Source organism: Mirounga leonina, unplaced genomic scaffold, assembly GCF_011800145.1.
Source record: "Mirounga leonina isolate KUSES-001 unplaced genomic scaffold, KU_Mleo_1.0 Mir_153, whole genome shotgun sequence".
NCBI classification, from domain to species: Eukaryota; Metazoa; Chordata; class Mammalia; order Carnivora; family Phocidae; genus Mirounga; species Mirounga leonina.
Window position 1 is genome coordinate 15148356 of NW_023270387.1, and position 27857 is coordinate 15176212.

The window sequence follows — 27857 nt, forward strand, 5'->3', positions numbered from 1 at the left end:
CAAGTTACACTGGTTTGGGACTCACCCGTCCACTTTGCTAGAAGCCTGTTTCCATTTTGAAGACCATCCTGTTGACCTGTGGTTTGGCGGGGGGGGGAAATCATCTGCATTTAAAATCTTGCCCTGGGTCAGGCTGCTTCCAGGGCAGGCCAGGGAGAAATCCTAGGGTTTGAGTCACTGTTTTCCCCACTTCTGGGAAATGCCCAGAAGCAATGCTCCCACCACTGTCTCATCCCATGATGTGAGTTTGATAGCAGGCACTGCTGTCTCAGCAAAGATGGAATAGACAGGCCTTGATTTTCCAGTGTCTGGAGCAGGGAGGCAGCTAGGAAAAGTCCCGATAGAATACTCTAAGTTCAACTGGAGGAGGCTTCAGCTTCCAGAGTTCTAAAATCAGTGGCAGAGGGACGCCTGGGTGGCTCAGTTGGTTAAGCGTCTGCCTTCGGCTCAGGTCATGATCCCAGGGTCCCGGGATCAAATCCCGCATCGGGCTCCCTGCTCCGCCGGAAACCTGCTTCTCCCTCTCCCTCTGCCGCTCCCCGCTGCTCATGCTCTCACTCGCTAGCTGTCTCAGATGAACAAACTAAAAAATATTTAAATAAAATCAGTGGCAGAAAGGGGAAGTCTGAACAGTACTAAGGGCTAGAAGATAAAACCAAAGGAGACAAGTCCCTGAGTGCCGCAGAGGCAATCTCTTTAAAGGGTTAAGTCTGTTTAAACCTTGGAAAAAGCACTTTGGAGAACAAGACCTTTAACATCAAAGCGGCTCTTTCTAGGTATTAATAGGGCAAGTTGAAGTCTCTTGTTTATCAAGGGCCAAGTCTTGATTCCTCCATGTCCTGGTACAGCCCCTCTACTCCGAGAGCAAACCTGGTTATGGCCAGCCTCTGCCGGAGCTTGTCCTAGGTCTGTACGGGCACCCAAGTGTCACGGGAACCGCGAGTCCACGTAAAGAAGCGTCTGCTGGCTACGCATTTCTTACGGGTGAAGACGGTGTTGGGCTTACGTGGGAGACGCATGCTGAAGTAGTTAGAGATGGTAGTGACCCCTCACCCCTACGTGTTTTGCCCCCAAGTATCTGGAGACAAGTGTGGCAACCTGTTAACTGGTGAATCCAGATGAATCGAGCATTCAAAATGTGTGCTAGTTCAGTTTTGTAGAGTTGAAAAATTTAGACTAAACAGTGGGCATCATGTTCGAGAACTTGAAATTCACGGTCCAGCTGAAGCAGTAAAAACACGTGGCGACTAATCTGCTCAGAGTGCTTCCTGGGGGCAGGCCCTTCCCAAATCAAGATGCCGTCACTTACCAACTTCTCAAAGCTATTATTTATTCTGTACAAGTTTCCACTGGACATCAGACATTCTTCTACTCTTGCTTACATAGTAAACAAGTGCACATCAGCCCTTTGGCTCAGGTTCACAGGGCTTCCCTGGGGAAGGGGGTCAGGCCAATTAAACTTGGGGCGTCTTTCTCTGATGCCTCCTTCTGGGAGCACTGGAAAGCTTCAGGCTCCAAGGGGCACAAGCTGGGCCCAGCCGTGTGGATGCACAGAGCTCTGTGCCTTGGTGCTGAACAGCTTTACTCTCTGTGAAGCACCGAGTTTTGTCCAACTACTCAGGGCAAAATCACGCCCGTGGGAAAGAATGGTACAGCTGAGGCAAGATGTCCCCAAACACCCAGGCTCCAGCTCCTGGGGTAGGACTGAAGACTGATGCCAAGAAGGGCTGAGGGGCGGCATGGGCATCCCTGAGAAACTCGGTCCAAAGGGCCTATGTCTAGGAGGCTCTGAGAAGGGGTGGGGGCACGAAGGTAAAGCACGTTAAAAGGGAATAAATTAAAGGTGAGAGAAACTCTAGGGATAAGGGGCTTGTGCTATCCTTCAAACAGCTGGGGGGAGTAGACCAGGGGTGGCTTAGAGGAAGTGGGCAGGAAAAACTTGATACACTACCAGAAGAAATCTCCTTCTACCTACTCTCCGCTCCACCTCACTGCAATGCAAACCGAGCCAGGGGCTAAGGGTATGACCCCCATCGCCCCCAGCGGGGTTGAACATGGCACTGGGGAAAAGGGAACAGGCTGAGGGTATTTCACGGAGGGGCAGTTACCCCCTGGTCCCCAAATGCTATAAGGCACAATTCTTGGAGGCAACTAGATTCCATCCAAAACATTAAAAAACAAAAAACAAAAAAACCCCAAAACTTGTTAGATCCCGGGTCTACTGTGGCTGTGCTTGGGGCCTGGCCAACACCCACCTAGCACCACTGGGGGCTAGCATTAGAAAAGCTGTACTTGAAGAAAAAAAACAAAACAAAAAAACCGACCAGCACAACGTCCCAGCTGTGAAGAGGTGTGAAGGAGAGCATCTCCAGTCTGAAAACTTTAGTTATGGTAATTAAAAAAAAAAAAAAAAGTTGGGTTTCTAAAAATCCAAATCAGCTTTTTTCAAAGTCGTCCCCTTGTCTGTCCCCCTGGAGTTAGCAGCGTTAAGAGGGCTCTTGGCTCATGGGTGTTTCTCTTGCTTCTGGACCGGTGAGCAGGGTCCAGGTGAAGACAGGTGCCAGGTTCGGGCGCCGGTGCTTCCAGGCAGCGATCCTCCCAGCAGGCTCCAGAGGGCGCTGTCTTCTCGGGAGGAACTGGGGGCTGGAAGGGCAGCAAGTGGACCAGGATCTTCTCCCCACAGACCGCCGTTGTTTATTACACACAGGAAAAAAACCACAAGCTTAAAAATAAAAACAAGAGAAGCCGAGGGGGCACTGTGCTGGCTCCAGGCTCTGTGTCCTGTCGATCTCCGGGCCAGGTGTGGCTCAGGAGCTCCCGGCTCCCTGCTCCAGACCCTGACCAGGCTGCAGCAACTCCTGCTCGGCAGCTTTAGTTTACTTTATTTTTCTCTTATTTGTCAGGTTTTTTTTTTTTTTTGTCTTAAAAAAAAAAACTTAGGGTGTGGGGCCACCACGGGGAAGGGAGAAAGGGATGTAGCTCCTCGCTGCTACATGCGGGAGGGTGGACTGGCCAATTCGTAGAAGAGCAGATAGGCGTCGCTGGTGCGCACTTGGCTGGAGGACATGGGTGTGACGCTGTGGAGAGAGGGGTGGAGGGATGTCAGAGCCCCGGAGAGGGGGCCACCGGGACACACACGGAGTGGCTGACGGACCGTGAGGGCCCATCGCTCCTCTCCCTAGGTGTCCCTGAAGCCAACCTCTTTTGCTGTCTTCTAGAAATTCTGCAAAGGGGCAGTAGACTCGGACGTATTACACGGACTTTTGGCTCCGACTTCTATCCAAAGTGGAAGCCACACAGGTGGGTGAGATACAGGTGTCTGGCAGCCAGGAGCCCTGCCTGAGAGCTGTCTCACCTGGAGTCATTGAAAGTGTGCCATTCGCCCGTCACTGGACTCCGGCAGTAGGCCGTATAATGGCCGCCCATGGTGGTTCCAGAGTGATTGGACACAGCGTACAGGTTGTAAACAGCGTGGTCTGAGGAGGAAGTACAAGGTTTCAGGCCCCCCAAGCATTCCTTGCCCCACCCTCCCTCTCCTTCCTGCCTCTCTCCCTGATTTTATTTTATTTTTTATTTTAAAGATTTTATTTATTTATTTGACAGAGAGATAGCTAGAGCAGGAACACACGCAGGGGGAGTGGGAGAGGGAGAGGCAGGCTTCCTGCTGAGCAGGGAGCCCGATGTGGGACTCGATCCCAGGACCCCAGGATCATGACCTGAGCCGAAGGCAGACGCTTAACGACTGAGCCACCCAGGCGCCCGCTCTTCCTGATTTTAATAACTTGCTCTTCAGTAGCTTCCTTCTACCTCTTGGCCTCTCATCTGGATTTTAGGCACCTGGGCTTTGTTTCTGCCCTCCCAGCTGAAAATACTCACTGGTGTTTTCTGAGGCAAATTCTCTCAAGTCCAGGTCTCTTAGCGGGAAATTCACAAATGTTGTGAGCTTGCTGGTTCGTATCCTGGATTCTGAGAACCGCTTCAGATCTGGGGTTGACGTGAGTCAAGGACAAGAGAGGGTGGCGAGGGTAGTCAAAGTAAAGGGGACTAAGTCCTAAGAGGGTGAAGTGCTTCTCAGAAGCAAAAGAGCAAATGGGGAAAGGAAAGTCTACCAAGTTTCCTTTTTCCTACTCTGTCTGCCCTCAGTTCAGCCCCTTGTCATCAGTCACTACCTAAGGCAAGCCCTTGCCATGGTGGATGGTAAGGATACGGAGCACCAAGATCTTTGGGAACCTCTGGATGGAGAACTTCTTTATACATCGTTTTCTGGCTCGGCAGCGACAGCATGTCTGCAAGACACGACAAACAGAGCTACAGAGGACTTGGGGGAGAAGTCAGCAGGCCGAGGCCAGTAACTCGTTGGCTGTATCTGCTGGTGACAGGTCTTTCCCAGAGTGGGCTCTTGGATGTGTGCTCCTGATCCCATGGAAGGGGGACTTACTGGCTTTTCATCGCCATCAAGCACATCCTCTTTGGTGAAGAGCCTCATGCAGTCCATTAAAGTTACCTCAGGATAACCTCGCTGGCAGAGACAAAGAGTAAAAGTCACAGAGATCGACGACACAAGAAGGTAAGAGGGGGCGCTTCCAACGTGGGGCAACAGGGGCACATACCTTAGCGATGGGCAGTGAGAGGTCCCAGAAGGGGTCAAAGACTGTAGAGCAGTAACCACAGTCTGTACACGTCAGGGAGCTCTTTAGCTGTCCAACGAAGAGATCTGCAGAAGAGATGGGACAGCAGAGCTTAAACCTGGAGAAGGAGCACACGTCTTCTCTGGGCTGTGTGCCTGCTCCGCGCTCCCGCCTCTGTCCCTGGGCCACCGGGCAGGAGGAGGGTCCCCTGAAAGGAGGACTCTTAGGGCTTTTCACGCTCATGCTCTGCTCAGGCAAAAACAGTTAACAGAGAAAGCAGGCCTTCCTCCCATTCATGCGCTTACCCCCAATCCGACTGTCTTCCCGTTCTAGATATTTCCTCCACATCTGTCGTCCTTTCTCATCATCACTAGGAACCAGAGAGAGGGAGACAACCGGGTCAGAGCTCATGCCATGAGAAGTTTACGGGTCCATCAGTCTAACTCCTTAATATTTAAAATTCTCTCCAAATTATTACCCCCAAAGAAGTCAGCCAAAAACTCAAGTTCATTCTCCCAGCCAAAAACCCACAGCATTCTCCTCTTACGGAAGATGATCGAGGTTCTCAGGGTTGGACTTGGGCCTCACTGTCACTCGGTTCACCTCATTGTGGAGCCCATCCAGAAGAAAGCGGAGAAACTCCTGAGCATCTTGCTGACTGAGTCCAAAGGAAAGAGAGTGAGCACTACCTCTCATTCCAAGAACCAACCTGCTGTGGCTGGCACCCACCCCGGGGAGGACATGTCTGCAAGGCTCTTACTTATAGCCAACGAAGCGTGGCGCATATCTCTGGATCTGGGTCTTGAACTCAGATGGGCTCACCACCTCATTGGGGGATGAAGTCCATATGGTCTGGATTAGTTTTGCAAACTCTATTGGAAGGAGAGGGTAGAGAGGGGGCATGGAGGACAGGTGAGACATTTTCTGTAAGAAATTCAAACTAGAATTCCACCAAAACGAAGCGAGAGAGAGAAAAGTAGGAGGGATACATATAACATCCAGCTACTAATGTGGCCAAGAGCAGTGCGGAGCAAGTATCCGGGACAGGACCCCTCACCTTCCATGAGGGCGGTGTGTGCATTGCTGCTGTGGCTGAGATCCCGCATGAAGAGCCTCTGCAGGCAATAATCCCTCAGCTCCCGGGTGTTGCTCAGGCACTGCAGAATGGAGTTCATGAAGCACTGCAAGAGATCACCCACTCCGTAAGACAGCCCGGTCTGCCAGGTCCGCTTACCTAGTACCGGAGGCCCTCTGGTTCATCTTCCCCAGAAATGAACGCTCCCACAGCCTCAAGTTCCTCTTCTTACAAGGGAAAGGGGTGTCATGAGGCCAATTCCCGCTGCCCGCACAGGTGATGTAACCGGTTATTGACTGTGGAGGTGTACAAACGGGTGTGGGCGAGCTGGACAGAAGTGGGGGGGAAGGGATGGATGTCCTTCAGGAGAAGGATCCAGGAAAGTAGCTGACAGTGAAGAGGGCAACTCCCCTTTAGTGGTGCTTCTTGCTGGGGGCCAGGAGAGAGGCAGAGCGCCAGACATTCTGTAAAACCCCAGCCAGGATGGGCAGGTATCAACTGGCCTCTAGAGGATAGGGAGTCAGCAGGAGCCAGGAGGGAACTTCTGGTCAGATGTCCATTGGGACAGTAGGAGGTGGCCTTAGGAAAGAAGTGGGCTGGGAAGAGCTCACCGTGTTCCCAAGGTTTCGAAGACCAGCCAGACCCTGGGCACTCTTAGAATTCTGTAAGCAAAGAACACATGGCATATGAGGCTGAAGGTGAAGAGGCTGGGCCTGTGCTAGGCTTGCTCATGCAACTATCTGCTAGCTGGAGCCAGGAGCACCAGGCACACACGTTATTCTCTCTTCAACACACAACACAAATATTCTTCAGGGCTTTCCTTTCTCTTGTTGACATGTGTTTTCCCCCGATCTGTACATGCCTCTTCATTCTCTGCCATACTGGAGGCTGGAGATTAGAACTAGAGCCTAGGAATTCGTGTATTTGATTCCCGGCTACAGGGAACGCCGGGTCCCACATCCGGGCACTATCTCAAATGACCCACTTTTCTACCCCTAGATGTCCAATACATGAAGCAGCTGTCGTAACGGGCACTTCAAGGAGAGCTTGAAATGTTCAATGACAAAACATCTGAAGTGCGTTAAAGATCTTCAGCTGGGGAAAAGTGAAGTTGGCCTGCCATTCTGAATTGTCGGAGACAGGTGGAATTCCTTTCAGCTGAGCTCATCTCCTAAAGGCTGATTAAAGCCCGGGAGAATCCTCCTTGCCTGGCTCAGGTTTCAGCATCCTGACTGGTTCCTAGCTGGGAACCCATTTGACAGGCAGACTGTGGCCACGCAGAGGTAAGCACCAGGCTGAAGGTGCCACTCCTGTTCTTGTCCCTATTGTGGAGGCTGGTGAGGGGGGTTGGAGCGAGACAGCTGCTAGGTCCAGGTCTCTTGGCTAATTCTGGCCCTACCTCCAAGGAGTCAGAAAATCTTCGGGCTCAAAGGGTTAAAGAAACAGTGTGCAGATGAGCCTGCCACCCCCTCTCTCAGGGAGGGGACCCGGCAGCCGGCAACTCTGGAGCAACACTGACTGGGGCATGCGTGGGGCCAGCTCAACCCCGATCAGAACAGGAGCCTGAAATAACTCAGCTAAAATTACTCATGCCGTGTGCTGACAGCCTCTGAGGCTGTCAGCAGCTCAAAGCCCATGAGGTTGTCAGCTCAAGGGGGTGGGGTGGGGAGAGGCAGGCTGAAGGAGGGCTTTTCTCAGGAATTGCCCTGCTGATCCCACAAGTAAGAGGATCCCTTCTTGCCAGTGATCAGGTCTAACACTAACAGGTAGGAAAGGCAATATACTCCAAAGAGAGACCTGGTTTCCACCTGCAGTTATCGAGCAAAGCTTATTGGCAGCAGGTGGGCATAAGCATCCTTGAACTCTGCCAGTGCTAGCGGTATATGGCCCCAAACACAGAATTTAAATCTTACCTTTCCGACAGTCTAAACCCTGATGTTCCAGTAAGAGGACCACAACAGAGATAATTCCCTGGACAAAGACCTTATCAGCATTTTCAGGGAAACCTGGAGAAGGACTCCCCTGGGGCCCAACAAAAACACTGAAGTCTCTGAGTTGCCCATTCGGAACTAAACGTTAAAGCCTGTCCACAGCAGGATACCCGTCCTCCCCTCCCCCAAGATCCACCCTCACTCCTATTTTTGGCGGTGCTTGTTAGTTCTTACCCCCTGTGCCTCAGACAACATCTGTCTAAAGGGCTGTAGAAGCAAAGCCTGGTGATCATGTCAATGTGCACCAAAGTGGGCCTCCAGCTGAGACAGTCCCTCAGCCCTAATGGGGGCAGGGCAATGGAAAATTAGAGGCGCCTTTGTACCCAGGCACTTCCATGGTGTTGACACTTTTAACTCTGACCCAGCAGTGAGGGGCAAGAACACCACATCCCCACCTACGGTTACTGTTCTTGAGGCTCTACCTCTACTAATGGCCTGGCAGGTGGAGAGATGGGGAAGGCTCCTTTAAGGTTTTGCCAGGACCCTCTGTTTTTCTTTTTGTAGGGGGTGGGGGTGGCTCGTGCCTTTGTCTAAAATTTCCTAAGTTCAAAACTACTTGCCAATTTCTAAGCGCTCTGTGTAGAAGGCGGCTGGATGAGAGGAGTCGGAGGGTGGGAGTGGAGGGGAGAGCAGGGCTGTTCTATGCCCAGCCAGATATTCTTCTGCCATGAATAGGAAATCAGGAGCTCCAGGGAAAGTCAGCACTTTCCATTCCAGAGAGGAACAAAATGTCCCAGGAGTGACCTTTCTTATGGGGAAAACAATCCTACCTCAGGGCCAACAGGGAGAGGCTAGAACTGGAGAGGTCGGGAGAGACCCCACACAGCGAGCCTCTCACAGGGAGAGAAGGAAAGGACTCCAGCGGCTATGTGGAGGGCATGTGCCAAGGCTTGAAAGAGTCTGGATCAAGAACTTCCTTAAAATTCGTCGTCAGCAAACCTAACCTTGACTTAGGGGCAACCACTGTTCTAAAAAGTCGATGCCACCTCCACGGTTAGTAAACAGACAGCATTCACCCTCCGTGAAGGAGCAGGGGGCTCAGGAAGAGCCCGCTCGGGCTTAATGGGGAGGAAGCGTTTGAGGAGGGGGGTCATATAAGCAAGGCTGATTGAGGTTTGTGTCTTCACACTCAAGACCCCCGTAAAGGGCTTTCCTGCTTGCTCCACCTGTGCCATGAGGGTCAGCCAGGGGTCCTGGCTGTGGCCAAGGAGCCTGGTGTGGCCCTGGCACGGGGCAGTGCACGCACTGCCAACTCAGGAGCTGGTGCCTGTTACATAAGATCCGTCAAGCTCTGGCCCCTTCTCCCTTCCCCAAGGGGGCAGTGCCCAACCTCCAGCCCCAGCATGACCCTGGGGTGGTACTTCATTTGAGGGATCCACTGCCCACTTAGCAGAACTGGGGGAGGGCCGGAAAGGAAAGGGAAGCTGCCTTCTTTCACCTGTCTGCGACTCCTCTGCCCTTCACAGGGTCAAAGGACCCCCGTTACCAACCCTTCGGAAGAGCGCCCTTTGGGACCAGTGAGGAGGGGGCGGCTCTTTCCCACCAGCCCTTCTTGCTGGGTTTTGGCCTTGGAGGAGTCACGGCCGCAGAGTCCAGCGTGCTGCCGGCTCCCTCACACAGCGAGAACTAGTCAAGGTTACGCTTTCCTGCACCTGTCCTGAGAGGTGCCAGGAATTAAGAGCCCAAGGGCCCGCGTCACGAAGAGGGAGAGGAAGGGGGGGGGAACCTCAGGGGCTGGGACCTCAACAAGGGGAGGGGGCCGCGAGTAAGCCTGAGATCACCTGGGGAGGGGGCATTCCTTGCCAGGAGACCCTGGGAAAGGAGGGGTGGGGGCTGGGAAGAATCGGCCCCCCCCAGCGGGGGGGGGCGCGCGGCAGATGGGGGTGGGGGCGTCCGGGGGAGGAGGCGGAAGCCCAGTCCCTCGGCGTGGGGGTCCCGGAAAGGGGCCCCGCGTACCTTGGCTTTGTTGAGCAGGAGCCCCACGAAGGTGGAGAGCAGCAGGGAGGGGGAGAGCGGGGAGCGCGGCCGCAGCTCCTTGGCGAGGGCGGGAAAGGGGGAGGCCGGGGGCTCCTCGGGCAGGGTCACGGTGTACGAGGTGCGCATGCTGGGGGGCGGGCGGCGGGCTCGGCCCCACGCCTAACGTTGGCAGAGGGGGCGCGGGGGAGGACCGCGCGGTGCCACGGCCCGGACGCTGAGGCCGGCGAGGCCGCCACAAGACACCGTCCGCGGCGCCCGGCAGTAACCGCTCCGGCCGTCCGACCGCGCGCTCCTCCGCCTCAACCTCTCCGGCGCGCGCCGCCAACAGCCCAGGCGCCCGGCTCTAGCGCTCCGGCGACTGGCGGCCCCGCCGGCGCCTCGGGCCCCACGACGTCAGCGCCTGGGGGCGGGGCCAGCGCTGCGGCCCCGCCCCCGGGGCCCGCACGCGGCACCAAGCGCGGCCGAGGCCCCGCCCGCCCCCGCGCCTCCCGCGCTCGGCCCCCAGCCCGGGCCGCCCCCCGCCCGCTGGCCCGCGGGCCGGGCCGCCGCCGAGACCCTACGTCCCCGGGAAGGGCGGGACGGGCGCGTCGAGCCCCGCGCCGGCCTCGGGGTCGGGACTCAGGAGGACCCCCACAGGACCGTGTCAGCCCGGTGAGCTTTCCCCCCGGGCCGCTTACGGTTCCTGACTTTTGGGGGCTGCCGGGCATTTGGCGCACCCGGTGAAAGTTCCGTGCTCTCCTCGGGGCGGGGGAGGGGGGAATGCACTTGCGCACAAACTTTTGCACGTCGTTCGGGGGGACTCAGGCCCTTTTGGAGCCCGACACCTACACAGCTCGCGAGGGTCGATGGGCCCCTGGGTTAGGAGCATGGATTTCCCTGGCGTCGGTACTGAGCCCGCCCCGCCCATCTCTCCCCAGTCCCGGTTGGTCCCATTATCAAGAGAGGCAGTGCTCCTATTTTATAAGTTACAAGAGGTCACTGTCCCATTTGGCCCCAGGGAAGAACATTTTCTGGCTGCTTCTGTCCAGTTACCCAGCTCCATCTCTCACGGAATCTGAAATTTTGATTTGTTTTGGGAGGTGGGAAGAAAGTACCAGGGCGGCGGGGAAGCAGGTGCTCAGCTGGGTTGGGGGCGAGCGTACTGCCCTGACCCTGAGGGCTTCGATGCTTGAAGAGCAGAGATCTTTGCGTTTTATTTCAGATGCTCCCCACCCCCACCCACCCCCACCCCCTTACCTATCAGGGACCCACACAGAATCTGCCTAGAGAAAGTATCTTGTTTGGAGCGCGCCGGCTATTTTTAGCCAGTATTTTTAGCATTTAAAAATACTCTGAGAAGCAGCAGCGTGTGCTGTTACTCATCTGTGGCCTCCTTCTGTTCCTCTTGGCATGCTCATCGCCACATGTACACGCGCCCTGCACACACGACTGCAGCCACATGGGGAGTATGTCCAGGACACATGTATGGAGTGGGCATGAGGCAGGAGCGGCAGGGCATTCTACTTGCTGGTCAGTGGGGGCACTGGTGTGAGGATGGTGAGCTCCCCAGTCCGTCCTCACTCTGTGACCATTAAATCCCCGGCGCACTGCGCCAGGCTTTCCTCCCTGCTTCCCTCTTTCTAGGCACACCCTTTCTAGTGAGTCCCACAGCGTCTGCCGCAACGCCTGCATTTGGTTACACCACACTTCTGCCCCCAAGCACCTAGAGCACCTGACTCTTGTGTCCAGTCCAGAAGCTGAGGTAGCTCTGTCTGTCCACAGGCTCTTTTCATTGTCATCACCCTCGCTCTTCGCTGTTCCCTGCTGCTAACCAACCTGCTCTTATTTCTCTGCTTCAGCACTTGCCTTCTCTCACTTAAAAGACGAAACTGCCACTGATTAAGTACTTACTAAATGCTAGGCACTGGCTAAGTGCTTTATATAGATTATCCCGGTTAACTTGCATAATTAACACAGTGATGTAGGAACTATTATCTCTATTTTCTAGATGAAGGACCTTAAGTCCTGAGAGGCCAAATGACTTGCCAGAACCACAAAGCTAATAAATGACAGTGTGGGGCTTTGAACCCCAACCTGTCTTACGGCAAAACCCGTGCTTTTAACGATTACCAGAAGATTCTGGAATGCTCTTCCTGCTCCCTGCCAATTACCTGCTTGTAAAGTCTGCTCAAAACTTGTGTTTTCCACCAAGCCCCTCTCTACAGAACTCCATCCAGCTCGAAACACCCCATTACTGCATACCCCCCTGTCTCCTGGCGTTCTGCCTTCACTGTGTTAATTTATCTTAATATGTTTATTTTTGTTTTATAAGTGTCTTTAAGGCTTCTGTAAATGGTTTTAGATCCTGTGTGGCTTATGCCATCACACTGAAAGCTCCTCAGGGGCAGGGCTGTGGGTTCTCTTAGTGGGTGCTTAAAAAATGGTGTTGATCTCATCTCTAAGTGGGGGCCAGACCCGGCTCTGGTTGGGTATCCTGCAAGTGCCACTGAGCCTCACAGGGTGGGGTGCGTCCGGATTTGCCCGTTGAATAAGAGTGCTGTGGTGAGCACTGTCTTAACAGCTGCTTGCCCACTGGAGCATTTGGCCTCCTGCCCCATGACTTAGGCCAGCAATGTGAGTACTCCCACCCGAGGACATCCTGGCATTCTGCTAGCACGCTCACTCCCTCTTTCCTGGGAGGTAGAAGGTTAGGCGCATCCTAGGAGCAGGGAGGCCCCAATGAGGAAAGCTACCTGCAGGGGAGCTCTTTGAGAAGCCTGGGGTGAGGGGAAAGAATTCATCTAGGGTCCAGTCTTGTCGAGCAGGTCTGACTGCTGTAGGACACAACCAGCAAGGCACTGTGGCTCATTTCTCAACTGGCCAAACCCTCATGACACCCCTTCTCCTCAGTGCCATTTCTTGAAGTGGGATGGGGAAAGGATGTAGTCTTCTGGGATCTGAATCTGGCTCAGGCTCCATGACTCTCTGCCCCAAATATGCTGAGCTGATCTGAACAGGACTCATTCCTACAGCCTGAGGCTGCCATTTCTCAGAATCTGTGCTTGGCCTGTCTTCCCTGTGGTTAAGAAATCTTCTTCACCTCAAATCCTTTTTGGCATGGATGGAGTATAAATAAATTAGAGTCTGGGTTAGCTCTGAGAGGGCAGGACTGAGAGTGTATCTGGCTTCCTCAGGTCTCAGTGGTGGCTTGGTTCAAGGGTTTTGGAAACACTGCTCAGACCCAGGCGAATGCTTCCCCGCAAAGCATGCACCTGTCATTACCCTCACAAGTGGATAGACTGGTGGCTTGATTGACTGATTGAACTGGTAGGGGCTCAGAGTCCTTGTTGGGGGTTGGGCTTTCAGGCCACAAGTGCCCCTGGGGACAGAGGACCCTCTGCTTCCCTGCATCAGTCCGACCCCAGGAGGCCAAAAGCTCTGTACTCTTTCGAGCCCTACGGCAGGCTGGCCTGAACCAGCTGGACTCCAGAGGCCCACACACTTCCCTCTCTCGCTTTTATTTCTGTGTGGATGCCAGTTTTACCTATCCATTGAGGTGAGAGGGTGCAGGGGGCCACGTGTGCAACTCCGGGCCCTGAACATGATGTTCATTTCTGTAGCTGCTGGTCAGTGAAGCGGCTCCCCCACCACGGGCAGGGAACATTTTGCCAGGCTTGGATTAACTTCGGCATTGCTGAGCCCCACCCCAGCACCATGTTACCTCATGAAGACATCCTGGAGCGGGGGTGGAGGAGAAGGCAGGGAGGACGATGCTGGGAGCGGACTGAGAAACTGCACCCGGGTAAGGCAGCACTGGGGCCCCCAACCAGGTCACAGCGCATAGCCTGTCTTCAAGGGATGGAGACCATGGGTGCCTTGCTGACTCTAAACATAAGCCCAGACCGCCTGTCCTTTCTCAGCAGCTAGTACTGGCCCTGGCCAAGGGACCCTTTGGCTTAAGGTCTCCTCTGAGCGACCTTCCCATGCTGTCAACAGAGATTCAGGCCCTCAGGAAGTTCATCTTCCTCAGGGCGGCTGAGTGGGTGAGGGCATCCCCAGGGTCTCGGGCTGCTAAGCTGGACAAACAAGACAGCGGGGATGCACTTCAGCGTGGCTGAATAAACAGAGAAGGCAGGGGAGGAGAGAGGAAAGTCACACTTCTCCACTTCTCACCTGGGACCTCTAGGACAGTTCCTGCCGCCTTCAACTTGTTCTCTTTGGAGTAACCCCTGCTCACTGCAAGGCAGCAGTTAAGTTCAAAGTCCCACCCAAGAGTAAAATCACATGACCTCCGCTTATATAATCTCCCTGTCACTGAACAGCTGGGAACCCAAGGCTTCGGGAGATGAGTCAGCAGCCCCTTGGCAAATAGGACCCAGGTACTCTAGGTTCCCAGACCTTTTGCTCCTAGCAACAGGTTTCAGAGCAGAGGGCAAGGGTTTGGAAGAGGCTGTGTGGGGAGAATAGGCCGGCAGGCTCTGAGCCTCACTCCCTGGTTTTGCGTCTGAGCAGCACGTTCTCGGCTTGATGACTGCTCTGGAGGGCCCTGGGCCAACCCCAGCGTTTCTTGGGGGAGAGTGGAGGGTGGCCTGGGCAGGGCAGCGCAGGGCCGGTGTGAGGGCAGGGCTGAGGCTCCAGGCAGAATGCCAGGGCTGGGGAGGGAGCAGTTGGAGGGGTGGAGCGCAGGAGGATTAAGATGGACTGTAGGGCTTAAAGCACAGCCCTGGCAGGGTTCAGTGGGAACAGCTTGTCCTTCCATAGGCCCAGGGAACAGGACAGGTGGGGCGGAGGGGGGCCATAACCAGGCTGGGTGCTTGGGCTCCTGGCTTTCTGCAGGGCCAACCCACCTGGCCTGGCTTGGAGTCCCAACAGGTGATGAATGGGGTGGAAAGTGAAAGCTTTTTTTTTTTTTGCCAGTTCTGAACTATCAGCCCCTCCCCTTCGATCTGTCTGCATTTTAAACAGAAGGTGGAGCCTGGGGCAGCCCTCATTATCCTAGGCTGAGCTGCACCCCCCCCCAAAGACTGGTGTTTTGTTGGTGCTTATGCAAGCATGGGGGGGGGTTCAGAATTTACGTCCCCCCGTAACAGTCCTTTACTTACGCTCAGCTGAGTCTGTAATATTCTAAGTTCATGTTGGCTGTTGCTATAAATGAAGGGAATGAGCCTGGTTAGAACTGTTCTCCCTGTTTGGGGCCTGCTTTTGACTTTCCTTTGTGAACGTCAACTGTAGTTCAAGTCGGTTACCCAGAGAGCCCCTGGGGCCAGGGCCACCCCAGGGGACCCCAGAGGAGTCAGATCACGCTGGACCCTGCCACATGATACAAGGGTGGTCCCCTCCCCGCTCCACTCAGCTGCCAAATGCCCCTTTTCTGTCTTCTCCTTTTCTACCAACTCTTCCATAGCATTTTATAGGTTTCGGATTCCTTCACGTCCACTGTTTGCTTTGAGCCTCATGACAGCCTGTGAGGTAGGCAGGGCAGGTACGACCCATCCCTTTTATGGATGAGGAAACAGAGCTCAGATGAGAGGTGTCTAAGGTTAAAGAGGCAACCTGTTCCTTTCAGCCTTAGGTGACCCCTCCCTTTCCCACCACCTATGACACCTAACGACACCTGGGGCTGCCTCCTATCACAACTATTATAAGAACTTATTTCCCCAAGTAAATTGTGAGTGCACTGAGGGCAGGGACCATGGCTTGCATCTTTCTTGCCCCCGCAAAAGCACCTAGAAGGGTACAAGGAGGACTAACATTTACCGAGCACCTACTATGTGCCGTACAACCTTTGATTCCTCACAGTGATCTGTGAAGTGGGAACGATGGACACTCATTTTATCGAGGAAACAGGTTCAGAAGTTAAGCAACTTCTCTGAGGTGGCACTGCTGGTAAGCTGAGCCCCGAAATGAATGAATGTGAAGTTTAGATCCCCAGATGGAGATCTGAAAAGACACTGGATCCACTTTTAGAAAGAAGTGGTGCAGGCCCCACGGGCAGGGTTGTTCTCACCTCAGGAGATGGAGTCGGCAGCAGGAAGTAAGGCTGAGAGCGGTGAGGAGGGGAGTGAGGCTGTATCAGGGTCTGACCCATGAGGGGCCTTGCCCATTGGCAGTGTCTTCTTGAGTGTGACTTAGGGGGAGACACTAGCTGCACCGTAGGGTGTTCCTAGCTACTTAAGTGTGCTGTGAGCTATTTCTGGATGGGAAGGAGGGATGTTAGGGTGGCTGAGTTTGCCTCAGGGCAATCTGCCACCCCTCTGAGGTCCTCTCTCAAAACTCTCCTCATCTGGCCCTGGAGGTAGAGGAGGGGCTGGGGTGTCCCCTGTGGGGGAGGAGGGGGAAGGCAGCAGACTCCAGGGAGGGAGGGTTGAGATACGTCTGTGTGAGAAAGAGGCAGAGTGCCAATGGAGTTTGACCCCCCATAAAGGAGAAGACCCTGCTCTCATGATTGGGGCTGAGCGTGGGTCTGCAGTTTAGTCTGTGGAGAGCAGGTTTTCAAACCTAAGCATGCTTAAAGGTTACCTGAAGAGCTTATAAGAAGGACAGAGTCCCAGGCGTATTCCTAGAGAGTTTGATTCAGGGGATCTGGGTGGGGCCCAGGCCCCTGAATGATTAAGCCCTGCAGGTGATTCCTGCAGACTTTACTTTAAGGAACACTGTGTACCGTAAAGAACCTTTCTCTTCTGAGCAAAGGGAGGGAGCCTCCCAGAGGCCTTTAGGACCCATCCACTAAGAGCTACTTTCTGATTGCCGCTGAGATGAGCCACACCAGCCACATCTAAGTGAATCATGCTCCAGTCCAACCACATGTCCCTCTGAGAGTACATACTTCTCCCAGGCCAGGTCTCTTGTCCCCCACTTGTCTTCCACACCAGCCCTCCAACGTAGCCCCCCATGCCCTGTCAGGTTCTGAATGCTCTGGCAGGCACCAACTTTTGTGTCACCCATGGCCCTTCACAGACAGCCCAGCAAGGCCAAGACTCTCTAGGTAATGTTATCAAAGTTGTCCCCTCTAGCCCTTTAGTTATGACAAGCTTAAAGATCTATGACCCAAAGCCCTGTGCCTATCTTGCACCCCTGCTCCATTTATCTGGACAAGTCCACTAAGCAGCATTTATTTCTTGCTATGGCACAGCTATTATTTCCAAAAGGCACCTGTCCTAGAAGTAGGGGACTGGTACATAAGATAATGAAGGAAACACAACACCCAGCTGTCCTGCCCATTGGCTTGTTTATCTGCCCATCCATCCATCCATCCATCTGACCACCCACCTATCCATCCATCTACCTATCCATCCATCCATCCATCCATCCATCCATCCATCCATCCATCCACCCACCCACCCACCCACCTATCCATCCATCCACCTATCCGTCCATCCATCCATCCATCCATCCATCCATCCATCCATCCACCTATCCATCCATCCACCTATCCACCTATCCATCCATCCATCCATCCATCCATCCATCCATCCATCCATCCATCCACCCACCTATCCATCCATCCGTCCATCCACCCACCCACCTATCCATCCATCCACCTATCCATCCATCCACCCACCCACCTATCCATCCATCCACCCACCCACCCACCCACCTATCCATCCATCCACCCACCCACCTATCCACCTATCCATCCATCCATCCGTCCATCCGTCCATCCGTCCATCTGTCCATCCACCCACCCACCCACCCATCTGTGCAATCAGTAGATTAGCTGAGCTCTGCGCAGTGCCAGGCACATGGGGAGGCATCTAGAGATGTGATTTCTTTCTTATCCTCTGAGAACTTCCCACCTGATGGGTACACCAATAACTAAAGAAAAGGCAGAATGTAGTCAGTGCCCCAGAGAGGTGTGTTCACAGATTAGATGCAAGCGAGCCCTTACTGTCCCTGGCAGAGCCTCTTCCCTCATTCTAGTCCAGGCAGGACTGGAATACAGAGGTATGGGATTGTCTAAAGCCTTAGACAAAAATGTCTCCGGCATTTTCCCCAAAGACACATGAAAAGCACTGCCGTCCAGACATCCTGGTCCTGAGCCGGGACTGGTGCCCATCAGAGGGGCGTCCCTGTCCCCCTGATGTCTTATGCCCGGATGGTAAGCCAGGTCCCCAGGCTGGGAAGTAAAAGCCTGAGCAGGAGGAGAGATGCAGCCAGAGCAGGGAGGCCTCTCTTACCACAAGGAGCACTGGCGGTTTGGGGGCCTCAGCATTCAGTCCAGGATGGTGCAGGGCCTGCGGGAGACCCTGGCATGCTGGGTGGCAAAGCGGAGGGTGAGCACTGCAGTGTATGTGGGGGTAGCCGACCATTTCCAGGAGCACTGCTGGATCGGCGTCCAGTGCATGGGTCGTGAAATGGGTTTCCTAGGGAGAGTGGGAAGGCCCCTGAACAAGGCACCGAGCCACAAGGATACCAGACATGCTGAGATGACCTCTCCTGCTAGAGCTGCAGGAGCAGCCGTCATGAGGTCTGGGAAGGAGACCTTTGCCTCCGATCATCAGTCAGATGGGGAGTCCTTCCCTCAATCTGGGTCTTCTACATCATCTGCTGCCTCCCCAGCCCATCACCGGATCCCCAGGGGGCAAACTCACCATGGTCTCTCGCCCTGGGGAGCTGGAGCGGCTGGACCCAGGGGCCTGGCCCTTGCTCTTCTCCCACAGACTGTAACGGCCACTGGGTCGGTAGGTGGGGCTGAGGACTTCGGGGACTCGTGAGGGAGGGGCCTGCGTGGGCACCTGAGGTGCACTGCCCTTTCGGCCATAGTTCTCCAGGTAGTCGGCCAGGTACTCGGAGCGGCTGGCTGCCTGGTAGAGCCCCTGCAGGGTACAGAGCTCCTTGCGCGTGCGGGCCAGCAGGGGGCTGCGGCCCAGGTTCCCAGGGTCCATCCGGTAGCTATCGGAGGTCCGGAGGCTGGAGAAATCCCGGGCCAGGTCTGATTGACTGTTCGACTTCTTTTGGGCCAGGGTTCCACCCTGCTCGCGGGCAGTCACAGGCAGGTAGCTGAGGGAGTTGTTGGTCACTCCATAAGGGAATCCGCTGCCCCCGCTGAGTCCACTCCCTGAAGGCCGCTCAGTGCCCCTAGTCTGACTCTCGGCCCGTTTACCGCCCCCAATGATGTCAGGTCTCAACAGGGGGCGGCCCCTGTCATAGTCCAGGATGGAGGAGGGACCATAGGTACGGGGACGGGTGAGGAAGCTGGTTGGGGGGCCTGGCTTAAAACCAAGCTTCTCCTTCTCCAGGAAGGAGGCAGCCAGGTTGGCCCCGTAGGAAGAGGGAGTGTAGGTGCCATAGCCCGATTTGGCATAAGGGGCCTCTGTGTAGCGGGCCGATTCTGTGTAGCGCTTCAGGGTGGAGGAGAGCTGGGACATCCTTCAGGGCGGCACTCAGTGGGGACTGGGAGCCTCATGGGCTGAAAGGCAAGGAAAGCAGTTGTCAGAGGGCCCTGCCAGCTTTCAGGTGCCCCCATATGTGCTCTTCATCCCCAGCTGGCGGGGACCATAGATCTCAGCCAGAGACCACACGGTCCATTTCCACGAGAGGCTGGCCCACCGCTGAGAAGCACACCTATGCACATGTGTACACACACACGCACCCGTGTATTCACACCTGAGTGAGAGCACAAGACGTGAGCCGGCTTTTACAAACCACACAGGGCCGTCAGTCATCAGGCTGCCCCCTTGCAGAGCCCCAGACATGAGAGTGGGGGCTGCCCTCCCTCAGCAGCCCTCCAGGTCACCCATAGTATTCCAGCCCAGGTCTCATCTGCTTCCTCTCTTCAGCGTTCGGGGGAGGTGCTACCGCCCTCAGTCCCTGGATTGAAAATGCTGGACATTTTAAGAATTAAGTCTTAATTCTTCCTGCTGAAAAGAGGGGCAGGAATCCTTTTGGAATCCTACATTGTCTGAGCTGGAATGGCCCGAGGATCATTTGGTCAGATCCCTGGTGAGGAAAAGGAGGCTCAGGAGAGGAAGCAGTGGGGGCTAGGAGAGGCGGTGGTGAGTGAGCATGTGGTAGAAAGTGGACTTGACCTCAGTCTCCAGATCTAATCCCACAGTTCTTCCCTGGACACGGTCACCTGCTGTGGTGGGGAATCTTCGTGTGGCAGAAACTACCCTCTTTATGGATCTAACTCACGTGTTCTATGTGGAGTTGGGGTCCTGTGGCCTCCCAGGGGTTCCTCTACCAACATCCAAGTCATCCAGCTCATGGTGATGACTTGTGCAAAGGGGGCCCCCTAGAGGCTAAAATCCTTCACTACAGCAGTACTCCCTGTCCCCTCACCCAGCTGCAGCAGCTGGGGTGGGTCTGGTGAAGGCACACAGAAATCTCTGAACTGAGGAGTTGTAAGGGTCCTAAAGAGTCATCTGTGTTTGTTTTTTTTCTTTTTTTTTTTTAAGATTATTTGTTTATTTGAGAGAGAGAGAAAGCGAGAGACAGAGTATGAGTGGAGGGGGAGGGGCCGAGGGGAGGAAGAATCAGACTCCCTGCTGAGGAGCATGACCTGACGACTGAGCCACCCAGGCACCCAAGAGTCATCTGTTTTAACATCTCCGTTGTACAGATGGGAACAGCGACACTGATTTGCCCAAGGTCACAACTAGCAGAGCCAAGATTGGAATTCAGGTCTTTCAGGTTTCTAGTCCAGTGCTCTTCCTACTGGACCTTGATTCACCCCTCCCCATCAAGTTCAGGCTCACTTGGGGACCACCAGAGTCCTCCCCATCACTCTAAGTGTGAGGCTTCATCTAAAATGGAGCTGGGGGGCAGGCAAAGGTGCTTTGGAGGGAGGAACAAGTAGGATCACGACCCTTTCTTTGAGGACATCAGGGGTTCTTGGGGGCTCCTGCGGGGGTGGGGGCGGGGCAGGGCCCTCCAGGAACCTCAGAGTAGTGGTACAGGGCTCGTTTTGGCTTGCCCCATGACTGGCTAGCTGGGTGATTTTGCACTAGTCATTCAGCCCCTCCGAGCCCCAGTCTCCTCACCTGTACAATGAGTATAATCATCATCATTATGGTTCCTACTTCACCGGGTTGTTGCGAGGAATAAATGAGTTAATAACATGTGGAAGCCCTCAACTCTGACAGTAATTATCATCTCTTCCCCCAACCCCTGCCAGGCTCTGGGCCCCTCCTTCATAGGCCTATAATAATGTCAGGGCTGGCCGTCTCTCAGCCTGGCCGGCTTCTCACCTCAGCCCAGGGCGCCAGGCTTCCCTTGCATCCCTCAGTGAGATGTGTGGATGAGCAGGCGGTGGGCAGAATCTAGCCATGCTGCAGACACTGGCTCGGGCAGCCCACAGCCTGCCCCAGCCTGGCAGCCCCGCCCATTTGGGCAGAGAGGAGCTGGTGCCAAGCCCCAAATGCTGATGGCTTGGCAGAGAGCCCCAGAAACTCAGTCCATGCAGGGCGTGGGATAGGTGCAGGGGTGGGAGATCAGCAGGTGGCAACCTCCATATGGATCCCAGAACAGAACTTATAGACCCTGCCAGAGACCAGCAGCAGTTTTCAGTGTGGGCTGGCTCAGAAAGGCCTGGTCTACATTTACACTTTTCCCATCTGGCCTGGGGACCCCCATCTTCGTATACATGCCCTTGCCCACTGTGCTTCCACCTCCAGCACAGCTCCCACTCCTTTCTAGGAAAAAGTAACTGGAGGGGGACCTTGTGCAAGGTAAGAGGGGAACCACAGCTCTCCTTCCATCTGCTTGGCTTTCTGGGGTACAGAGAAGAAAGAGCATGAAGGCTGAGGGAAGCCGGGGGAGACACAGACAGAGGCACCGGGACGGGGGTGTGGGACGACTCCTGCTCTATTTCGCTTTGGAGAAACTCCATCAATAATTCAAAGTAAAAGAGACTCCAGGTCTCAGGAACTGGGCTCTGGGACACCGGGCAGCCAATCAGATATGGCCTGCCCCCCCCCCCCCCCCAGGCATGAGCTCATGCCTCCTCCCCATGGCTCTCACTCCCCCTCCTCCACACTAAGGCTCCCAGGGAATTGGTATTCTGCAGGCAGTGCCCCAAACTCGTGACCTCTCCTGGCCCCGCTAATGACGCAGAAGTGCTGGGGCCAAACAAGGTACAAGGGACAGGGACAGACAGCCCTGGGAAGGCCTGCAAGTATTCCTTGGGAAGGGTTGGGGCTAGAGGTGGAGTCACACCTTGACTCCCAGGAGGCCTCCTAAATCCCCGCTCTCCTGTCTGCTCCAATCTGGCAGGCAAGTGGCAGACCATCCCCCATCCCCACCTTACCACAGCAGCCCTGGGGGGGTCATGCCATCACCAAGAGCTCCCTGGCAGCTGCATTTCAGTGCTGACACCGGGCTTAGGGTTCCCCTGTCCGGGCAGAGGGTCCCTACTGGGGCTGAGGCCTTTAGCATGCCTATCCCCTCCCCTAACCCCTAGTTTCACTCTTGAGAAAAGTGTCAACACCTTCCAGGTGAGCCGAGACAGCTTGGGTTGGTGCCCCTTGGCATTACCTGGCATGGCTGTCCCTGGAGACCGCAGAACACACCACGGGTGGGAGAGCAGGGTGGGCCCAGGCTGTAGCCTTGCTGCGCAAGACAGGGACAGGACGGGCACTCACATGGCTTTGAGTCTCCTCGTTGCCACAGGAACGGCCTGGACTGAATGGCCCTTTCATGGGGCAGTGGGAGGTGAGCCGATTGGCTGGGATCCCCCGTCTCCCTCTCTGCCGGGCGTGGGGCCCCTGCTGCCCGTCTCCTTTTGCTGTTTACCCAGAGCTGGCAAGTATAGGCATGTGGCTCTAGGCAACTCCTCCCCAGGTGCCCGCCACCTCGGACAGCAGGGGCACTCCACCTGCCAAGCTCCTCCTTCATGTCATCTCTTCCCCGGGCGACTCCGCTCTTCCCTGCTCTGCCAGAGCTCCCCCTCACTTTGCTCAGTTTCCCCCTCTTGGGAGGTCAGCTGCATTCCCTGCACAGAGCGCTCAGCTTCCTGAAAGGACATGTGAGCCCAGCGACCATGACCGGGCCAGCAGGCACCGAACACCTCCGGCCTGGGCACCGTGCTGAGCGCTTCACCCGCAGCTCCTCGCAGGTCACGCAGCCTTCCCTGGAGCACCGCCTGCCCGCCCGGTGCTCCTCTAAGTGCACTTCCTGCCCGGCGTCCCCAGAGCCTCCGCGCAGTTTTAGGTTTTAATTCTTTCGGAGAAAGAATTTAAACTTAGAAGCATCGTGTGAAGGTTTAATGATTTACATTAAATCGAAGTTAGTATTTTTATTCGAAATTCAACAAATAGACAAGGAATGAAATAAACTTTTAAATGAACCGTTTAGCTTTCCTATTTGTGAAGTTCCTGAAGTTTGAAACTGCACGAAGACTTTTGGGACACCACGTACCAATGTGCTAATCCTCACGATCGCCCTCAGCAGTGGGTGCCATCCTTTTTTTTTTTTTTTTTTTAAGATTTTATTTATTTTTTGACAGAGAGAGAAGCAGTGAGAGAGGGAACACAAGCAGGGGGAGTGGGAGAGGGAGCAGGGAGCCCGATGCAGGGCTCCACCCCAGGACCCTGGGATCATGACCTGAGCCGAAGGCAGACGCTTAACGACTGAGCCACCCAGGTGCCCCAGTGGGTGCCACCCTTATGCCCACTTGCGGATGAGGACACCAGCGTTGGCGGAAGGGACGTGGATTTCCCAAGGTCGCACGCAGCAGCGTGGGACTGGCACCTGTGCTCTGCCCCCCTGGCTGCCGCCCTGAAGCCAGCGCCCCCCACCTCACACTTCCCTGGCCTCTCCCTGAGCTGGCACGGGGCAGGAGGACGCAGGCATCCACTGTCTAGGCCACGGCGTGGCAGGTACAGACTCCCGGAGGAGGCGGCCCTTCGAGTTTCCACTGCGGGCAAATGAAAGCGAAGCCAAGTGCAACCTGAGCATCAGTACAATTCTGATCAGCCAAGAGATGGTCCAGGAGGCCTCCACTGCCCCCGCGGCGCCGAGCTCCCGAGCGTTTCCCGGGCACTGGCATTTAGCGCCAGTCAGGGCTCTTGGCCCGAGGCCTGGTTATGGGCATGGCCCCCAGCCTCCTACTCTTGCTGCAGCTTGGCCCACTCCCCAAGGTCCCCAGGCGAGATGAGTCAGGGGTTAAAATGAGCCCTGTCTCCCTGGGGCAGCCAACCCCCTGTGCGTCAGCAACTGTCATTTCCTGTTGCTCAGGAGAAGGGCTCCCTAACCTGCCCAGCCAGGGGAGGGACTGGCTCCCCAGGAATCGCAGGCACTCCTGGCCCCCAGGGTAGGGGATGGGTAATGCCCCACATCCCAGCAGCCTTCATGGCCCCTCTCTTCCCGGATCCACTCTGCTTTCTGGGGTGAAGGCATGCCTTACTGCTGGCTGGACAGAAAGCCCCTAGCTGGCTTTCAGAGGCGTGCCTCAACAGAGATCAGTCCTTCCCTCCTACCCAGGTGTCCAGGCCAGGTGAGTGGGGAGTCCCAGCCAGTCCCGCCGGGTGCTTGGGAACCTCCACAGTGGTGACCTCAGAGCTTCCCAAAGCCACTTGCTAACACCCTCGGAATGAGGCACTGCTGATGTGCTGACCTTGAAAGATAAAGAGGGCTAAGAGAGGGGTCCTGTCTCCCTTCATTGACGCTCTCTGACCCTCACTCCTATCTGCTTGGGCAATGTCTGGGCGCAAGCATCAACTCCTAGGTTGAGGGATGTCCTGGCAGGTGTGGTGGATGCAGGTTGGGTGGAGGACTCAGGTGGGGGCTGTTTGTGCTTGTGGATCTCTGTGGACACCTCTTAGTCCCCGGCAGCCTCAGTCTGTCCCCTCCCCTCCAGCCTATCACTAGTAGCTCTGTCTCTCAGGGGCTTGCACCCAGCGGCCTACCAGTTTAGTGCCTAATCCTCTTGCGTGCCTTGGAAAGGGACCTTTCAAGAGAATTTGGGTCCATCTCTGTCTCTCTTGCTCCCAGTAGTTGCCCAAGGGCTGGGAGAGGGAGGAAGGGATGAGAGAGATTGGAGATGAGGGCATGATCCTGACTGGTGGAGTAGGGGGTGGGCCCAGGGTAGAATCTCTACAGCATGCTTCTTGATTTCGGATTTGAAGGGGGTGGCCATCTCTGCACTTCCAAGGAAAGGGAAAGGAATGGGTCTCCGGGTGGTATTGGTATCCTTAAATTCTCTTTCCCAATCACCTCTGTGGGGAGCTCTCCTGGTGCCACCACCCCAGGGGAGAGTCCCAGTCTCCCTCCATTTCCTCCAGGGCTTGTCTTTCCTCTGTCCTTGCTGCCCCTGCCTGCCTCCTCTGAGCCTTCGCCGACCGACCGTCTTGCCCCAAGCACCCTCCAGGCCCAGTTGAGCAGCCTATCACATGCTCCCCCAAACACACTGGGCTGTCTGGACAGGGCCACATGAAGCTCACAGTACAGGGGCAGCTACTGACCTGTGTCCGGGGGCACTGGACAGGATCTGGGGGCTTCTCCTTCCCCAGAGAGGCAGGGAGCGCGGTGGAGAGCCCAGAGGCCGGAGTCTGACTGGGGCTGGGTAATCCGGAGCTCAGGTTACCGACTCCGATATATATAGTATCTTATCTGACCTCACAGAGATGGCTAGCTCAACTCACTTGCATTCCAAGCCCGGGGAGAATTAAAGGGGCAGTGGCAGGCCCTCCCTCGAGGTGCTGCCCTGATGGGCCAGTGCCAGGCGAGGAGATGGTGCAAGGGCTCTCTGAAGGGGGGACGTCCTGAGGTGGAACAGAAGGGGGATCCAAGGGGAGACAAGTGGAAAGAGGATAGAGGGATGGGGGTGCAATGGAGAGATGAGGAGGAAGCCTCGGTGCTAGTCCAAATCCTCCCTTTCGAGGTGGAGTAGACCTAGAGATCCGGGGGCGCACAGGTAGTGAGAGGCAGGTGGGACCTGCCCTCAGGTGTTCAGTCCAAACTCTTTTCTAATGGACCTCTATGCCTGGGCTGGTAGTCCAGTTCTTTCCCTTTTATTGGCTCTGAGACAGTGGGCAAGTCATGTAAGCCGTCTGAACCTTAGTGATTTAATCTGTAAAACAGGAGTAAAAAGTATAATAATGCTATACCTCACAGTTGTGAGGATTAAATAACATAATATTTGTAAATTTCCTGGCACACGGTAGAAGTTCAATAAATGACAATAATGATTATACTGAATACTTCCACTCATTATTCTAATTAGTGGCAGAATTTGTAGTCGCACCTACCACGGAAGCCTTCCCAGGGAGAATAGGGCCCCTGGCCACCCCTTGGGAGTGCTCCGTTCTAATGCCAGACAACAGCCCCATGGTTTTCTGTCCCATAACTGGTAAGGGCAAATGACTCTTGCTATATTCCCAGATGTCCAGCCCATCCAGTGGGGGAAGGGCCAGGCCTATTTGGGCTCCTTCCCCCTTTGCCTAGCAAAATATAGCAAGCCCGGCTGCCCGAGGCTGCCAGGAGAAAGCTGCTCTGGGGTTGTTCCACTCTACCTGTCGGAGTGCTCAGGATTCCAAGGCCACAGAGCTGGGCTGGGCAGGCTCACAGGAGGACGGAGCAGGATTCTTAACCTCTTGGGCCTTGGTGCTCTTGTCGGCTCCCAGTCTGTGTTTCCTGTTTCTTGATGGCTCTCCCTGAGGACTGGGAAGTACCCAGGATGGTGCCTCCACCCTGTCTCAGCAGAAGCTACTGACTCAGCTTGGGTCCCGGTGATGCACTTCAGAGGACGCCCTCGTCCCCGGCCCTCCTTCCAGTCCTCATTCCGACTCTAGTTTGGCATGCATCTACAGTAGCAAAGGAGTGGGGGATGCCCCAACCCCAGCCCAACCAGCTCTCCTTTCCTCCACTTTACAGGGTTGGACTTGGGGGAACCTTCTCATGCCCATGCCTGGGGAAGTGAACATCACCATGATCTTCCAGCTCAGCCCCATTCTAAAAGCAGCCGGACTGGGAGGCAGACATTCACTCCTCAGAGGACAGCTAGAATGGGTTGGCCAAGGGCTTGCCGTGCCTGTTAAGTAGAAGTTACTCGCCTTGGAGCGCCGCGTGCCTGCTTCTGGTTTGGGATTGGTGAGAATTTCAAAGATGCCTCCTTCTGGTTTGGGATTGGTGGAAAATCTCCCCTTCCACTTAACTGCTGCCCTACCCCCACCCCCACCCCTTTGGCAAACTGACCAGAGACAGCCCCCAGGAGCTTTAGCAGGGCGAAGTGAACCAGACGCACACGTGGGGAAGGGGTTGTCGGTGTCCAGGCGTCACTCTTAGGCCATATACTGCACAGGGCGCAGAGACGCGGACCTGCTCAAGCAGCCTTTCCTTAGAACACACTGATCAGCACACAGATGGCTCTTCCTGGCACCCTGGGCTGGCAGCTGGCAGCGCCCCCCCACAACTGGCACCCACAGCTGGAGCTCCTCCGCACAGTTGGCGCTCGCTCTACATGTCTGGTGCCCATTCTATCCAGGCTGTCGTTGACACCTCACTTTCTGAGCCCACAACGGCCGCTGACCTCCGCATCCCTCCTCCCTAGTCTCCGACAGGTGGCACGTACCTGCCTCTTCTCCGACGATGGACGAGCGGAGCCGGGCACAAGCATGGAGCTGTGGGTGAGTCCCGGCTGGTACTGGCGCGGCGCGGTGAGCAGCAGCTGACGCAGAGGGCTCCCTGGCCTCGGCTCCTGCCCGCCTCTCCCCCACCTCCGCCGGGGGCCCGGTAAGGACCTCCCCGGGAAATCGGCGCCACCCAGCGGGCAGCCGCCTCATTGCGCCCTGGCCGGCAAAGCCGCGCCGCGCGTCTCGCGTCACTGAGACGCGTCACGGCTATTGGCTTGTTCCTATTGTGGCGTCAGGAGAGCCCCGCCCGGCCGGGGTCTCCCAGGCGACCGGTATATACAGAGAAGCACGTGGAGGAAAAGCGCGCGGGCTCGGAGCGGGTGGAGCGCGACAAGAAGTGGACCGGTAGGTGGCAGGACGGGGACAGCGGGGAAGGTACTGGGGACGAGGAGGGGTTGGGGAGGAGGCTCCGAATTTGAGCCCTAGTGTATATATATCAATTTCCAGGTTTGAGGGAAGGCTAAAGGGTCCGGCTCCTTCCCAAGGCCTGTTCTTCTGCCTCTCCTCCTTTTCTCTCCTCTTAAACACACCCTCTGCTCATTTTGCGAACACGAAGCCAGTGGCTGGTGACGATTGGTGATGGCGCCCTGAATGGGTAAACGGAGGCGCTCAGGTAGTGGAGGGGAGTCTTTTTACT

The 27857-nt window shown here is 55.6% G+C and overlaps 1 protein-coding gene and 1 long non-coding RNA gene across 4 annotated transcripts; one reads left to right on the forward strand and one right to left on the reverse strand.

The window, feature by feature from the left end:
• Nucleotides 1-532: 532 nt before the first annotated feature.
• Nucleotides 533-25137, reverse strand: USP2 (ubiquitin specific peptidase 2). 3 transcript variants are annotated; one of them, XM_035009129.1, is made up of 13 exons: nt 25052-25137; nt 18242-19059; nt 6315-6365; nt 5686-5809; nt 5389-5500; nt 5176-5286; nt 4934-4998; nt 4611-4714; nt 4439-4519; nt 4208-4286; nt 3877-3984; nt 3356-3476; nt 533-3077 (listed from the first exon to the last, which is right to left on the reverse strand). In XM_035009129.1, exons 2-13 carry the CDS (start codon nt 19016-19018, stop codon nt 2990-2992), a joined length of 1821 nt encoding a protein of 606 aa, XP_034865020.1. In that variant the 5' UTR covers nt 19019-19059; nt 25052-25137; the 3' UTR covers nt 533-2989. The 3 variants fall into 3 exon arrangements, with proteins under 3 accessions (XP_034865020.1, XP_034865023.1, XP_034865021.1); XM_035009132.1 differs by lacking the exons at nt 18242-19059; nt 25052-25137 and adding an exon at nt 17828-17996 and having other exon boundaries at nt 2889-3077; XM_035009130.1 differs by lacking the exons at nt 18242-19059; nt 25052-25137 and adding an exon at nt 9651-10013 and having other exon boundaries at nt 2889-3077.
• Nucleotides 10179-27558, forward strand: LOC118013321. The gene is made up of 3 exons (XR_004679989.1): nt 10179-10322; nt 26463-26678; nt 27139-27558. It is a non-coding gene; the product is annotated as an uncharacterized LOC118013321 (long non-coding RNA).
• The last annotated feature ends 299 nt before the right edge of the window (nt 27559-27857 follow it).

Coding starts and splice junctions, on each gene's coding strand:
- USP2 (XM_035009129.1), bottom strand. CDS start 19,018: ATGTCCCAGCTCTCCTCCACCCTGAAGCGCTACACAGAATCGGCCCGC. Junction 5,287..5,388: donor CCACGCTTCGTTGGCTATAA/GTAAGAGCCTTG, acceptor CTTTGGACTCAG/TCAGCAAGATGCTCAGGAGT. Junction 3,985..4,207: donor CCCAAAGATCTTGGTGCTCC/GTATCCTTACCA, acceptor CGTCAACCCCAG/ATCTGAAGCGGTTCTCAGAA.